The sequence below is a fragment of the Maniola jurtina genome, chromosome 18 (genome assembly GCF_905333055.1).
Source record: "Maniola jurtina chromosome 18, ilManJurt1.1, whole genome shotgun sequence".
Classification (NCBI taxonomy): Eukaryota; Metazoa; Arthropoda; class Insecta; order Lepidoptera; family Nymphalidae; genus Maniola; species Maniola jurtina.
In genome coordinates this window covers 7,517,202-7,533,681 of record NC_060046.1, presented here as the reverse complement: position 1 = coordinate 7,533,681, position 16,480 = coordinate 7,517,202, and the positions used below count along the sequence as shown (strand labels likewise).

Sequence of the window (16,480 nt, the reverse complement as noted above, 5' to 3'; positions counted from 1 at the left end):
ATGATAATAATGTTTGATACAAAACTATAAAATTTAAATTACCTAATGAAATTAACTAGAAAATATGTATTGATTCCGTTATTTTTTATTTATGTTCGATTCAGATTTAAGCTGCTTGGTAGTTCCATAATATAAATATTATGTACTCCTGCAAAATACTGCATAGGAAAGGTAGTTACGATCGTCTGTGAGATTAAAGCTTCATTTACACGAGAGCTTTTTTAACGTCCGTTAAAAAAGTTTCCGAATAGAACAAATGTATTCCCAAGTAGGTATATGTTCACAATCAACGCTTTTTTATGTGTGAACAGATACTTCGGAATGCATTTGTTCTATTTGGACGCTTTTTTAACGGACGTTAAAAAAGCTCTCATGTAAATAAGGCCTATGGATTGGTCTCCGCTACGGTCGGAGCGGAGCGCAGCGGAGGTCAATCTTGCGCTTGTGGGTTTTCGTCAGGTTTGTGTTGGGTAAGTAGATTGCCTAGGTACTTAAGAGCAATATCTATTTATTTTCATGAGAATCCATAAAAGTAATATAGAGGTATCCTACCCGGTTTATTGTCAACTGACCCTTCTCAAAATTATGAATGAGAATTCTTCCACAATAATTTGTTGAATCCGGGAAGAAAAACACGCATTTATAAAATTCTGCACCTCTATGTAATATTATAGAGTTACCTTAGATACGAGTACCTATGTATGCAAACGCTGAATTGTTGTGTTAATGAATTCGAAACAAAGCCGGATTTATGTAACGTCGCGTCGCATAGAGTTCTTTATAAAAACGGTTGATAATAAATTCACATACTTCCTTAATTGTCTACAAATTATGTATGCATGTGTATGTATAATAATGAAGCGAAACAAAGCTAGATTCATGAAATGTCTCAAAATCTTTTGTATTCTTAAAATAGATAACACGGCAAACACCCCGACTTTGATTCGTACAAGTCATACCGGAGTGGTTCATAAACTATCTTGAGCAGTAAGACTTTTAATTTAATAGAACTTTATACACAAGTGACATTGTAAATAAATACAAGTGTAAATTAAAAAATAACACCCCCGACAAGTGAAGGTTACAGTAACTAGAAAAAAGCTGATAACTTTCAAACGGCTGAACCGATTTTCTTGTATGATAGCCAGGAACACTCTCGATCAAAAGCCACCTTTCAAACAAAAAAAACTAAATTAAAATCGGTTCATTCGTTTAGGCGCTACGATGCCACAGACTGATACACAGATACATAGATACACACATCAAACTTATAACACCCCTCTTTTTGGGTCGGGGGTTAAAAAGTAGAAGGATTGTGCCAAATCTTTGCCCGAACTCCAAATAAGTTTAATAAGATTATGGTCTATCCTTCACCTATCTTTCTTTATACATATTGTCCACCCACGCAAAACGTGGAGAGGTCGGCGCTCTGTTGACTCGAGCATGTCGTCCAGTAAGGGGCGGGGACCTAGGATAATAGCACAGACTATAATTGCCGCCAAGCCCCTAGCACAACACGCTCGTCAGCATTCGCTTACCCACGCAAACAACCACAAAAACCTATACCCACACGTTCATCAATATCCACTATAAGTATACCAATCTTATTAGCGTAAAGTACATGTAGATATGTAACATTTGTCATCGAACTTAAAGTTTACCTATATATCTTCTATAGTTACTTAGGTTTGCCGAGATTTCAGTGTACTATGACTTCAGACTTTAAGTAGAGTCAAAACCATACAGATTTATCTATGTCAGAGGTAGGTTTATAATTATTATCTAAGCGCAACTCATTTACCCTGCACCACTTTCTGTGAGTTCTTATAAATTTTCTAAGATACTACCTAACTTAGTGTGACTGATTCTTTTCTACACAATCAAAGCTATAGCTAAAGTAAAATGATATGACTAAATATACTATCTTTTTTTCAATGTTCCCTGTGGACATGGATAGCATTCGATTTGGACCTGCCAAGTTAGTTATGTTTAGAGAGTGTATATAATATAATACAAAATTGGCCACATTATGTATACCTAATTAGTAATTACTAATGAGTAGAAGATAAGCTTTTTATATTATGTAATTGTTATCCGATTGGTGTCGTCTGAAACAATAGGTCGAGTAAATATTTTTAGTTCAATTTAAACACAGAAAAAAAACTAAATAATGGAATCCGCATTCTTGGCAACGCACGATTTAATTTCAAAAGATGCAGAGAATGAGCAAAATAAGACGATTCTAGTTTCAAATATGCCTACTTACTAACTACACAGTGCCGTTTTTGCAATGATTTTTAACCCCCACCCAAAAAGACGGGTGTTATAAGTTTGACGTGTGTATTTGTCTGTGGCATCGTAGCTCCTAAACTAATGAACCGATTTTAATTTAGTTTTTTTTTTGTTTGAAAGGTGGCTTGATCGAGAGTGTTCTTAGCTATAATCCAAGAAAATCGGTTCAGCCGTTTGAAAGTTATCAGCTCTTTTCTAGTTACTGCAACCTTCACTTGTCGGGGGTGTTATAAATTTTTAATTTACACTTGTAAAATAGAAAGAGGCTCTCAACATGAATTTATTCAATGTTATGTTGCCATGGCAATTATAAAGTAGCAAAATGTTAGTAGCGAGTGAAACCTATGTGGCCTCACTAGTTGTTGAGTATCGAGTAACTTCGTACCTACCGTCTTGCTGACGGCGTGCACCATTTCTTAGGAAACATGCTCATGTCATCACCAATGAAGTTTAGGACTTTTGATATGTGCATCAAATTAAAATATGTATTACAGTTCACGTCTATAAAACCTGGCGCCTGTGATATTACCTACCTATTGTATTTCCCACGCTATGTACATTTACATATATGTATATGTATGATGTATACACGTAGGTAGGTACTTGTATAAAATAGAAATCTAGGTAGGTATACAGTATGCGAAGCAATATTTTCTAATATTATGTTGTATGTGTAATATGTATGCACATTATGATTGGGTGCAACTTTCATTAGATATTGTACGCATATTTATTGCTTTCTTTTACTTTTTAGTATTTGAACTAAAATATTAGGGTGATACTGTCTGCATAGACACTTGACTCTTTGTGAACCTGTGTTTGATTTGGATAAAATAATTCATAATATGAGCAATGAGCATAGATCTAAGTTTTCTTAGTGCCCAACTCGTAGAATCATATTGAATTTCCGCTCGATCTTTTTTGAAAAAAGAATATTAGCCATGCTAATCATGACTTACTCCCCTTTCCCCTCGAATTAAGCGAAAAGCTTGTGCCAGGAGTGGGTACGACAATTATAGTGCAACGGGTGGGGTTTGAACCGCCGACCTTTCGGAATTCAGTCCGCTCCTCAACCGTTGAGCTATCGAGGCTTCAGACGTTTATGTCAGATAAGTGTCCAACTCCCTAAGCTTACAAAATAACTAGGTTTATCTGTACTTTACTTGGATTGTTATTATTGTAATTGTTGTATCTAGGGTTGAACGCACTTTGTGGGATAGGACAACTCTTGGAAAATTAACATCAAATTTACGGTGAAGTCACGCCACAATAAAACAATATATTTTCAACGCCATAAACCCGCCGTAAACGAGTCACGTCCGCCCGCAGTGTTATGTTGACTATGATGATAATAATCAAGTCATGTTTAATTAGAGTGATAATGAAATTACTATTGTGCTAAGTATAACAAAAAAGTCGGCGATAATGTAGCTGTACTAATTCTATATATCTATGGCGATAATAATATGATGCGAGATGTAAAATAATAAAGGCCAAGTAAAATTATCTTATAGTATAGTCTAGTTCTGTATGTAGCCCACGAAGCCTATGTTTTAAATCCATACTAGTATTATAAATACGAAAGGGTGTCTGTCTGTATGCTAGCTTTTCACGTCCCAACAGTTTAACAGATTTTGATAAAATTTGGTACAGACAGAAAAGTAGTATGTCCTTCCCCGGGACGTACCTAATACGTCCCGGGGAAGGACATACTACTTTTTATCCCGGAAAATCAGAGTTCCCATGAGGTTTTTAAAGGCCCATTCGTATAACCTATTTGTAAATATGAACTTTGGTACAGAGATAGCTGGAAATTGGTATAGGCAATTTTTATCCCAGAAAATCAAAGAGTTGCCACAGAATTTTTAATAAACCTAAATCCACGCGGACGAAATGGCGGGCACCTAGCTCTGAATAATTAAACATAGAGTTTAGTACTTAGCAGCAAACTTTTATATTTCTTCTATTACGTATAAGATGAAAAGAAAAAACCGTAAACTCAAGTAGGTATAACTACTCTTTTCATATCCTACATAAATATAGGTAGATATTCGCAATGTTCATCAATCCTTAAGTAATAATAATACATAAAATACATTTTACATAAAATATTCTATGCTCCCGAAAGAAATTCAAATATAGATCAAGCATTGTGCAAGTATAATGTTATTACATCAAACAGACAGACATGATCGGTATTGTGCAGTATAAATAAATAAAATGATTAGATATACAACCAAAAGTAATGGTTAAAAACGCCTAGCATCGTATTACCGAGGTGGTGTGATATAATTTGCATCATCACTTGTTAGGGTTGCCAATACTTTTTTCCACCGTATAGTGTTTTTCAGAATTAGCTATAAAAATGTACCTAGTAGGTACCTTAGTGCACTTGAAAAATAGTTTATGGAAATAGTAAAAAGACAAAAGTACGTCTTTAAATAATCATTTTTACTTCTAAAAATAATCTCCGAGTGAAAGTAATTCCCATAAGATAGTTTTAACTATGTATATTATAATGTAATAGAATACAGCACCAATTTTAGGGGAAAAATAAAAAAAGATATTCTTGTACTCAAAAATGTTCAAAATCGTCTTTAAAAGATATGTCGCAAGCCCGTGTAACGCAAGAAAAAATATTTTACTTCGCATTCGCTTCTATGAGAGCCCCCTGATTTTTATAACTTTTTATACAATATTCGGCTGAAGGCCATCAGTTTACATATTATGTTTAATTTTGAAGTAATGGCGTTCAATAATTCGGAAGTTATAGGGACTGACAGACGGACGAACGGACAACTGCAAATTCATCCAAGTACACTCAGAGACCTTGAGACTTGTATCAGCAAAAATGTTTTGACAATTGGCGTTGATCCTGATGTTTTTCTCTAAACTAAATTTAGAGTCTCTGCATCTTTTTCTTTTTAATATTGCCAAAAAAGGACTGAAAATGAATTTTAAAATCAATGACTTTAAATTTTAGTGCACTCTACACAACAATAAAAGTAAAGTAAAATGTAAAATACTCTTTATTGTACTCCATATTTACATAAAGATCGCTAAAATAGCTGTATCTTCCAGGCAATAAGTTTACGACTGGCACCTAAAGTCACGAGGTTTGACAGTTCTAAATTAAATTAGGTTTATCTGTCCTTTTCATTACAAAAATTTTACATTGGTAAGAAAAAATGCAAATACCCTAAAATTTGGTTAAGCTAAGAATCGTTACAGAGGCGGTTCAGATATAAGAAGCACATCGCATCAGTTGAAACTTTGAAAGGTCATATTAAGTGCGTTCAAGGATTTGTTTGTTAAAAAAAAGATCGATCCATCAAACTGAAATAATATCGTGTTTTTGCGTCCTGTATATTTCTCCAAGAATGCAGAAGCGAAATATAATCGGCACATTGCTATTTGCTAGGTTGCTAGACAGTACAGTTGGCAACCCTATTACTAACTAACACGCGCCAAATGTAGACGCAAGAGCTTATTTTGTAAGATTTAGTATGCTGTTTTTTATATACCTACTTAGTTTCCGTTTTACCAGGAAAGCACAGTCATCTAAAAATGTTTGACATCAATAATTTCCTTTCCACAAGTCTCAATCTAGAGCAGCTAAACACGAAAACAAAATCAATTTTTAATCAAACTTGTTTTTATACTTACAAAATATATACAACAATAAAAGGCCTTAACATTTCAGCAATGGAATAAAATTGCCTAAGAATTTAATAGGATACGAATTTTTTGATTGGGGGCCGTCACTGCATAATAAGATGATTCGATGATTGTTTGACTTTTTGCGCTTTGTTTGAAGTAGATAATAATATATTTTATTGTTATCTTATGTAATTTAAGTTGTATTTGTTTAATAGGTATGTAATAATGGTTTCTATTCGTTTATAGACGCATAGAGAATAAATCCTTTACTCTATCCGCGTGGTAAATAACTACACCAAAGACGGAAAAGCTTTTAATTTATTGCATCTTTAAAAATTTATGTAGGTATTAGGCACCTTTTGCACAGCTCAACAGCCTTTTGTCTAATTTTTAATTTATCTAATTGCGTTTGGAACTTGGGAAGCTTTATTTTATATGACCGGTAGATAGTAGATACTAGATACAATTAAATAAGCCTGTCGCATGTTGTTTAGAAACGCAGAACGCTAAAAAGTGTTGAATGGATTTCATTCCAGTTTTTTGTTTTCTATTATACTCGCAGATAGGTATAGCTAGATATTTCGCGGTTTCCTGATTCCTATAATATGTCGGCACACTCGTGTTTCATACTGGGTACAATCCGTTTTTTCTTAGTTGGCTTAAAAGATAAACGAATCGGAGTAACCTTTTCGGCGAAATGCGTTAGCGACGCGATTTGCCCGGTGCTTTAGACCTTCTAGAGTTAGGTTTTCCACTTGTATCATGATATCAGTTCACAATAACAAGGTCGTATGGGCCGCATATAGGCATACTTACTTATAGTGCGCCTCTTACACATTTCAGCGAGAAGCTACTTGTTTACAATTTAAGTTTTAAGTAACGAAAGTACACGAACTCGGGGCGACTCTGTTCCTATTCCTTACCTAAAATTCAAGTACATGTAGATATATTTTCTGATTTTGTTAATTTTTTCCAGGTATCTACTCTCACCGACACCTGGACTCTTCACAAGTGCAAGTGGTGAAGCCGTTGAAAGTGACGCGGGACGGCGAGCTGGTCTCGCACGCGCTCGAGCACGCGCACCCGCACGGGCACGCGCGCGCGCGCCGCGACCTGCACGCGACGGAGCATGAGCTGCCCCACTCCTTACATTACAACCTCACGGTCGATGGACGGGACCTTAGGCTGGACCTGAGGTGAGTAATACTACGTATCACTTTTTTAATAGAGACGACTTTTTCTGCGCGGATTTAGGTTTTTCAATCCTGTGGGAAGTCTTTGATTTAATTCTGAAAAATTTGGCTTTACCCGCTTCCGGATTAAAGCTGTTGGTACCAATTTTAAAACTGTTACCTTTTATCAAAATCTGTTAAGCAATTGTACCGTGAAAACCTTTCAAAAGCGCTAACAGATGCGATTATGAAATTTCGCTTTTTCACTTTTGCTTTTCACATAGAAGAATTCGGATTACTTAGTATTTTTTTAATGAGTTTTCTAGTTGAGTTGAGATGAAAGGAGTTCATTTATGCCTTTAATTAGTTGTAATGTTATAAATTGAATATGAATAACTAAGCAGACTCCTTTAAATACCTTATATTCATAAGGACAATGCCATAATAATGATCTGTCCGAATACGATAAAAAGCTTGATAAAAATTAAAGACACGAGCACCCAACGCGATCCCCTGCTGCAGACTGATTTATTGTAGTCTGAAATCTGAATCACTTCGCTGACAGTTTGTTTTACTACTATCACTAGAGCGACCTTCTCGTGTATTTGATCTTGTCTCCGTTATCACTTCATATTTGTTATAAGAAAAACACAGCGCTATCGTGAGAGTAACTGTCCAAATTTTTATAAGCATCCGATTTTTTAAAGAAATAATTACCTAATAGGTACCTAAATCCGACTTTATAACTTTAACTCGAGCGCATCCACTTGCTTTACTTATTACAAAATATGGGTTAGAGGTAATATTTTAGACGATATCTTAGCTTCAATAAAATATCTATTTTTGCACTGAAAAGGTCAAGGCAATCTATTGTTTGAAATACAGAGTGTGCAATCTAAGGTAGATGTTATCTTATTAGGATTAAAATAACATTGGTAAATAATGTTATAATAATTATATTTATAAAAAACATTTGCTCTTTTATTATTATATGCTAATTGCTAGTCACGTGTTATCCTCGTTTCCAAATATACTATCAATTTGACTATTTAATATTTATAAGTAAAATTATAGGTAAACGAGTAATAAATTTTATATAAGAAAGCCGGCCTTGTGCGAGTCAGACTCGCGCACCGAGGGTTCCGTACTCGGGTACTTTTACCGACATTTTGCACGATAAATCAAAGACTATTAACTATTAAGAGGTATGTATAAAAATAAATAAAAACCTGTTTACATACAGGTAAAGCCCTTTCCTATGATATCACACTTGTTATAGTTTTTTTGAGAATTGAAAAAACTAATTATTTTTTCATGCACACATTTAAATTTTTTTTTGTGATGTAAGCACAAAAACACAGTTTTAGGATATTTTCGTTTACTTGTGCTATAAGACCTACCTACCTGAAAAATTTCATGATTCTAGGTCAACGAGTCTCCTATAGGTTTTCTTGACAGACACGACAGACAGACAGACAGACGGACAGACAGAGAGACAGACAACAAAGTGGTCCTATAAGGCTTTCGTTTTTCCTTTTGAGATACGGAACCCTAAAAATTACAGCAATCAATTTAATCAACGCCGATTTTTATAAATCTACTAACGTATTGAAATTAATTCATCACATAAAAACTGGAACTGATTTAATAAATCAAGATTAATTATATCGTAAAGTATACGTGATGCTATTTAGCGAGTGTAACGAGATTGGGCGCCCGAAATTGAAAGTGAAATGTCTTCAACTTTGTAAAGAAAAGTAAAGACGCTGAGTGACTGAAAATACCCAAGTAGGTTATAGCAAGTCGGTGATATTATATTTTTTATATTTATTCCTAACAATCAATAGAAGTACACAACAACTTATACAAGTTTTGATGTAAGTAGGTAAATTGTGAATAGAAAGTGGTTTTTGACAATTTTCTCAAAAAAGGGCAAGATTTTTAACAGCGCAGGAATATAAAGTAAGTATATATTTTATCCCTCAAATTCAGAAGTATTACAATTTTTAAATATCATAAAGTTTCATAGCATTCGAAAGCCTTCAAATAATATAAAATGTTATGTACTTACACAAAATACCACCGCACGGCAACATCAAACATAAGACACAGATTATAATAGTCAAAATAATAGTAACTTGTAGATATTAAGTAGATAGGAACATTCTACATTGATGAACGTCAATAAAGGCACTAGATTTTTTCGTATTAATTTATAACATCGATTTATATTCGTCAGTATGCCATGCCGGATACATCTTAACAAGTACTGAGTAATTTGTTTCAATAAGTAAATCATTGTACTTAATAACTTCCCGGTTTCGACTTAATATTGGCCGCTAATGCGACGAACAAAACACTCAAATTAACACCTATACCTAGTTAGACATTAATTATAGTTGGTAATATAGCGTCAGGCAGTGTCTCTACTTACTAATCCTTTAATTGCATGAATATATAATTTTTGTGACTCATTTCAATCTAATTCATTGACTTCAAACTGCAGCAGACAAACAGCATGTATTCAGGCGAATGATGTATCTACTCTGCAAATCTGTAGGCAACAATTTCAGGTTCTACGAAGATCGAATCGAAATTTCGTTACTATCTCAATACTTCTCTACATAGTATAAAACAAAGTCGCTTCCCGCCGTCTGTCCCTATGTACCTACCTACGCTTAGATCTTCTAAACTACGCAACGGATTTTTATGCAATTTTCACCAATAGAGTGATTCAAAAGAAAGCTTTAATTGTTCAAGATGCCTAAATGCTGTCTTTTCTTTAGTAATATAACAAAATAACCACATTAGTATCTACATTGCGCCCATGCGAAGCCGGGGCGGGTCGCTAGTAGCGAAAATAAAATATAATTATTATGAAAATATAACATTAGCATAATTTGAATATACTCATAATATGTTTATACATAGCGCAATAATTCAAGTGGTTACTTGAATATTAAGGTATAATATATTATTAAGTTTGAGCTTGTATTGTAAGTACGATAAACTACGTATGTGTTTGTATGTACTTATTATACGTTAGTTAAAAATATTCGCAATGACCTCGAGACGACCATCTCGCTGAACACATAACAGGCGTTTTCCAAGGAATACACATAAATCTTCATAAATCCGTCTATCGCCAACTTGACTCTTGAGGGACATACAAGTAGATATGTGAGCTGCCTACACACTACACAAAAATCAATTATTATATGTTATACAATTATATTGTATATATTGTGATATGTACCTAGTAGTTTTTTCGCATAAATTAAATTAGGCTAAGACGTAGAGCACCGGTTCTAGGTATAAGACGATGAAATAATATTATGTAATAACTAAATCAGAGACACGCGCGGATAATGATCCGGCGCCAATTAGATTTTACGATCAACTTTTGTTACTCTTTTTTGCCTCTTAAAATTAATGAATTTATAATATTTTAGCATTCTTTGTAATATTGCGTATTAAGAACATCCTCCTTTTTGGAAGTCTTTTAAAAATGAATCAAATTAACTTTGCTCAGAATTAAGACACAATTAAAACACAGACACATTTAGGTGTAGGTACGTCTGATACTGAAATGTACATAATTACCTATGTAGGTGCATGTACGCTGGAAGAGGTGTGATATATTATTATATATACAAAATGTCATTACTGTGCCCTACCGACTGTACTGAGAACATGGATGTACTAAATAATTACTAGAACTGAAAATTTCGTTGACTGGGAATTATCACTTTGTGTGTTTTGTGGCAAAAATTGCTTGCATCCTGGTGACAGCCATGGGCTATATTAATCTCAGGAAATCAAGGAGCTCTCACGGGATTTTAATAGACCTAAATCCACGCGGGCGTAGTCACGGGCGTCATATTATAGTCCATACTAATATTATAAATGCGAGAGTGTGTCTGTCTGGCTGGCTGTCTGTCTGTCTGTCTGTCTGTCTGCTCAGTCAGTTCCCACGGGATCTTTAAAAACCTAAATCCACGCGGACGAAGTCGCGGGCATCCTCTAGTTTATTATAATTTACAAAAACATAGATATCATATAAACTCTCTTCAGAAGACACTTTTGCAAACGATAAAAATTACGATTAACAACAAAATAACGGATGCAAAATCGAAAGCATTCTTCGTTAAATGTTTAAGATAGGTAGGTAAATATATCAATTTCTCACAAGATGTTGGCCAAGCGCCTAATACACACGCGAGCTGGGGCAATAAATTTTCTTGGCTATTTTCGTACATTTTTTAAACCCCAAACTTATCACAAGTATTCCAGAACAATAGTTTTAAGCTCGGATAACGATTTATTGCACACCTTCAAAGAGATCAACAAACAAGTCATTATTTTTAGTTTTTACCCGACTGCACTTCGGGTGTGTGTATATAAGTGTCAGCAAACGTCCTCCAACCTAGATCAATTGCTTTTTATCAATTATGATTGTCGACAAGCGCAATCCTATCTCACAATAAAAAAAAAACTAATAATAAAGAAACTTTTAAATGCATATTATGGCATAGTGAAATATTTTTTAGTTATTATAATTATATACAATTATGTTTATACAAAAGGTCAAGGTGGCACTAAAGGTGCATTACAATAACTTGTATATAAGTACTGTTTAAAAACCTTTCCTTTCCTGTTCCTTTTTCGGTTTTCTCCTTCTAACTGTGGCACAACATCGCATCTTGTAGCCATCACTAAGTGGGTCTACAATAGTATTGTAATTTGTTGATTGTACATACTACATATAAATAAAAATTTAAATTAAATTGAAAACAAATTATTTTATTATTTTAAATAAAACAGATATGAGAAAATAATGTTCTAATTGAGCTTCTAGTAGGTAGGTAGGTACACAACAAAATTGCGGTTACACAATTTCACCCATACAGCTTAAGCTGTTATCTACTGTTAGATTTAATGAATTCCTATTCTGGTTCCGAGCAGCATTCTTGTTGCGAATAATGCAGTAAATGAAAAGATACAATCGACACTATCTGGTCGAGATTAGAATAGCGGTCCAATCATAAAGCTACTGCAATATTCATATTTATAAATATCCCGAAACTAAGAATTTCGTAGAAATTCTGAATGGTTTGCACTTACATACAGGACAGATCTACATCTAGCCATATTATCTTACTTAACTAATCTTCATCATCATCAACCTAACGGCTCACTACTGAGCATGGGTCTCCTCTCAGGTTGAAATCTCTATATAGAGCGTATTTTGAGCGTATTTTGACTTTACTCAGACATTTCATGCCAGCTATTTATCGCTAACGCACAAAGTCAAAGTGTGCTCTATAGACCTCATCCTCAGAATCAGAAGGGTTTAGCTGTAGTCCACCACGCTGGCCAAGTGCGGACTGGCAGACTTCTTATGGAGAATTCTCAGGCATGCAGGTTCCCTCACGCTTTTCTTCACCGTTGAAGTGATACTTGCTTAAAACTCATTTAACTCTGAAAAGTTAGAGGTACGTGCCCAGAATCAAGCCCCAGATCCCCGTCTTAACCACTAGGCTATCATCGCTTTTTAATATAATAATTTGGCTAATATCTTTGTAGAAACTGACTGACAGAACTTACAGCTCAATGCGCTGGATGTAGAAACATACGTAGGTAATATGTCATTTTTTTATGAAGTAGACTCTCACTAAAAAATGGTTTGCAGAAATTCCAGCTGGCTCAGATCACATAGTTATAGTTATTGTCGAAAAGTCGTGCGGACTGATTTTTTGGAAAAGACATGAAATGTTTAACTTTTTATATAAATAGTATTAAAAAATACTGAATAAAGGGGTAATGTGGTATAAACTTAGGTAACCTACGCGGACGAAGTCGTGGGCTAACTAATTAATAAGAGGAAAAAATATTTATAGAATGTACCTTCATAACGAAGAGCGTTCCCTTTGATACTGTAAACGTCGAGACTCAGTTTGATTAATTAACAGATATATATCATCCGGGTCGGCTGTAAGTGGCAGCAAGAGTTAATCGCCACAAGCAGATTTTATCCTTTGCTAAATGACATGAAAACGAAAAAGAACAAAACGCATTGGCTTCGAGATTAATACCTATTATTATTTTCATAATGTGCATTGACCTTATTATATTTATGTAAATGATAGTAATAGTATCTTTGACGTAGCTAAATACTCATATAGTGTTTCTATTTCACACTATATGCGATGTATCGTAATCATTGTAATCGTAATCGGTAGAAATTTTGTCCTTTGATTGGCTGTCGCAAAATTCGAACAGCGAATTCAATTCAAGGGGCAGAGTTTTTATCGATTACGATTAGGTACAATGAATAAGTTTTTCTTTCAGTCAGTGGGCTAATTTCAGAGACATCTAGATTTACGTATAAAACTCTTTGTCCGTCCGTACGTCCAGTACTACATACAATCACAATGGTGGCTGGGGCGGACTTAGTTAGATTGAACAGAAACTCTACCCCTAATTCTTTTCAATATCAGTACTTGAATGGTAACAATTAACAAAGTTGATACAACAGTTATTACTCATTAATAACACTCCCTACTCACTTTAATTCACTTATCACTGTTCACTATTACTTCCTCACTTTCTCCTTTTCTTCTCTCCAAGTTTCCAGTTTTCATTTCGTTTTGTAGCATGTATAGGTGATACTTAAAAGTAGCCCTACCATATTTGCATCAATGACACTATGAATTGTTTTAGAAATCAATAATTTAAATCAATTGATGAACCTAAAATCGCAAACTCATAATATTTCTATGACCTCAAAAAGCAAAAAAAAAAACACATGTAGTAAGATGTATGTGCAGCCTCGATTCGTTGAGGTATTTCATTGAAGAACCTGTAAACACTTCATTCCTCTGATTTCATGCCCTTATATGAACTCTGTATTTATTTTCTATCCGTTTTGCCTCGTCTTAGGTCAACAGTAAGTGTTTTCCGATATAAGGAAACCTACTTTACTCTGCAGTGCGCACTACTTACATTGAAATATTTCAATCGATTGATTGATAGACCTTTTCTTATATGGTTTTGTAAAATGTAGTCAAGACTTCGTATGCGCTTAATAGCGTGGTCTTCTAAAGCGCTTTCAGGCTACGTTCTCGGTAATTGGCTGTCGAAAGGTGATAATATAATCCCGGACACAGATTCAGGTCACTGAACACAATAATGAATAAATGCATAGTAAATCACTCTATCGCTTAACATTTAATACAATGTTAAATAGTCTCAAGCGTTGGTTGCTGTATAAAGATCACACCTACCTACTATCTTTCTAAATTAGTAATGAAGTTCTGTTCCCTATTTAAAATTTTGAATTATATTTCTAAAGCAATAACCATCTACAGCTAAATATAGTAGGTACTAATATTAAGGATTGCGTAAAATATTTAAAGCCTGCATAACTTGCGACCTACATTCTCAGTAATGTAATCCTTCGACACGAAGGCTAATTAGCCCGTCTGAGGACCCAGTTTAGATAACGCTTTATAACGGCTATATTAAGGCTAAATCATCGAGCGAATGCAAGGGATCAAAGCAAAGGCACCGCGGAAGCGTCACGATCCCATGCAATAATTTCTCAGAAAGGGTATCCACTCGCACTGTCGTCGTCGAGTCGTGTTACCGACACGCAACGATACTGAGAAGCTGCCCGTGCAGTTTTTCACGCATTTCATACAAAAATGTGGCGTTTTTGCACTTTTTATACCATAAATTCATAACATACTTTTGAGTGCGACTTTATGCTAGGTATGATATTCGTATTTTTAGATACAATCGATACTATCTGATCGAGTTAAGAATAGCGGTCCAATTATAAAGCTACTGCAATATTTATATTCGTAATCCATACTTAATATTATAAATGCGAAAGTGTGTCTGTTTGTCTGTCTGTCTGCTACCTTTTCAAGGCCGAACAGTTTAACCGATTCTGACAAAATTTGGTACAGGGTTAGGTTGGTTACTTTTTATCCCGGAAAATCAGAGTTCCCACCGGATTCCCAAAAACCCATCCGCTTAACCGATTTCTGTTTGGTACCGAGGTAGCTTGCGTCCCTGTAATTAACATCGGCAACTTTTTATCCCGGAAAATCAAACAGTTCCCACGGGATCTTTAAAAACCTAAATCCACGCGGAGGAAGTCGCGGGGATCCTCTCGCTTATAATATAATAGGTACGTATAAAAAGACGAATGATTGAAAGGAAAATATTGTCAGTATTCGTCCTCGTCGTAAACCGATAGACGTCCTCTACTGGATAACCCAAGGTTTCTTGTAGAATATTCACTACACTTCACGATCTAATATGTCGCTTGTGACCAGCAACTTTCTGCTCCTGCGATTCGTTAGATGTTTCATGTCCCTACTACCCACCCAGTGAGGTCTAACAACACTGCACTTTCCGGTGCGTGATCGCCAAGCACCTTGGAACCCCGGTCCATGTGCCTCGCCCTTTTCCAATTATTCAGCTTCGCAATCCCCTCAAATCTGTTTTGATCACGTAGAGAACTCGGAGAAGGGATCATATTAAGTACTTATGATGCATGTCAATAAATAAACATAATGCATTAGGTATGTTAATTGACGCAATTGAAATTAAACTTTTATAGGCACCGACGATATTATTTAAGCGAACTTGAACAGTTGTAAGAAAATACGTAAAGCGGAAATGAAATAAAATTACTGACTGACCAATGCGTTATGATTAACATTTTAATTTATTCGGGCAAGAAACATCATCGAACTTGAAAGATGTATGTCGTACCTATGACCTCGTTAAATATCTATAATGTATGTATGTACCTTACGGAGGAAACCGATGCAACGCTCATGCATTTTTAATGGCAGCGCAGTAAAAACTTGATAGTTTGAAAGTCTTCGTATGGTCTCCGGAGATCGATTCATACATATTTAAACAGCAATTATTGCAATACAATGAGCGATTGCCGCAAAATTGACATTGCACAATTTTGCGGCCATCAAGATTGTTCAAGCATTGAATGCGATCATTATAGTAATTTAAAAGCTCGTAAGCTTTAATTCCTCGTTTGAAATGTAAGGATATAATGGAACTTTTAACTGTCATTATTTATTAAAAATCTCTCTCTGTCTCTCTCTTTGTATAAATACACTTTTTAAGTTTGACTTTAAAAATATACCTATCTAGATTTAAGATAAAAAACCAAAATTATTTATGCATTCATCGGTGCGACGTCAAGACATGTTTTGTATAAAACATCTCTACAGTCTTTTCTGATGCATTTCATTTTAATATATTAAAAAAAAGGAAAAACAAAAGCATATTATTATTTTTAAACAGCAGAATCATTTTTT

The 16,480-nt window shown here is 34.7% G+C and overlaps 1 protein-coding gene across 1 annotated transcript in view; it reads left to right on the top strand.

The window, feature by feature from the left end:
• The window catches only part of LOC123874200 (A disintegrin and metalloproteinase with thrombospondin motifs 7), a 101,579-nt gene that overhangs the window by 36,520 nt on the left and 48,579 nt on the right, over positions 1-16,480 (top strand). Inside the window, exon 3 of the mRNA XM_045919440.1 lies at positions 6,929-7,148. Coding sequence (XP_045775396.1) covers positions 6,929-7,148 — 220 coding nt within the window. The remainder of the gene's footprint in view (positions 1-6,928; positions 7,149-16,480) is intronic.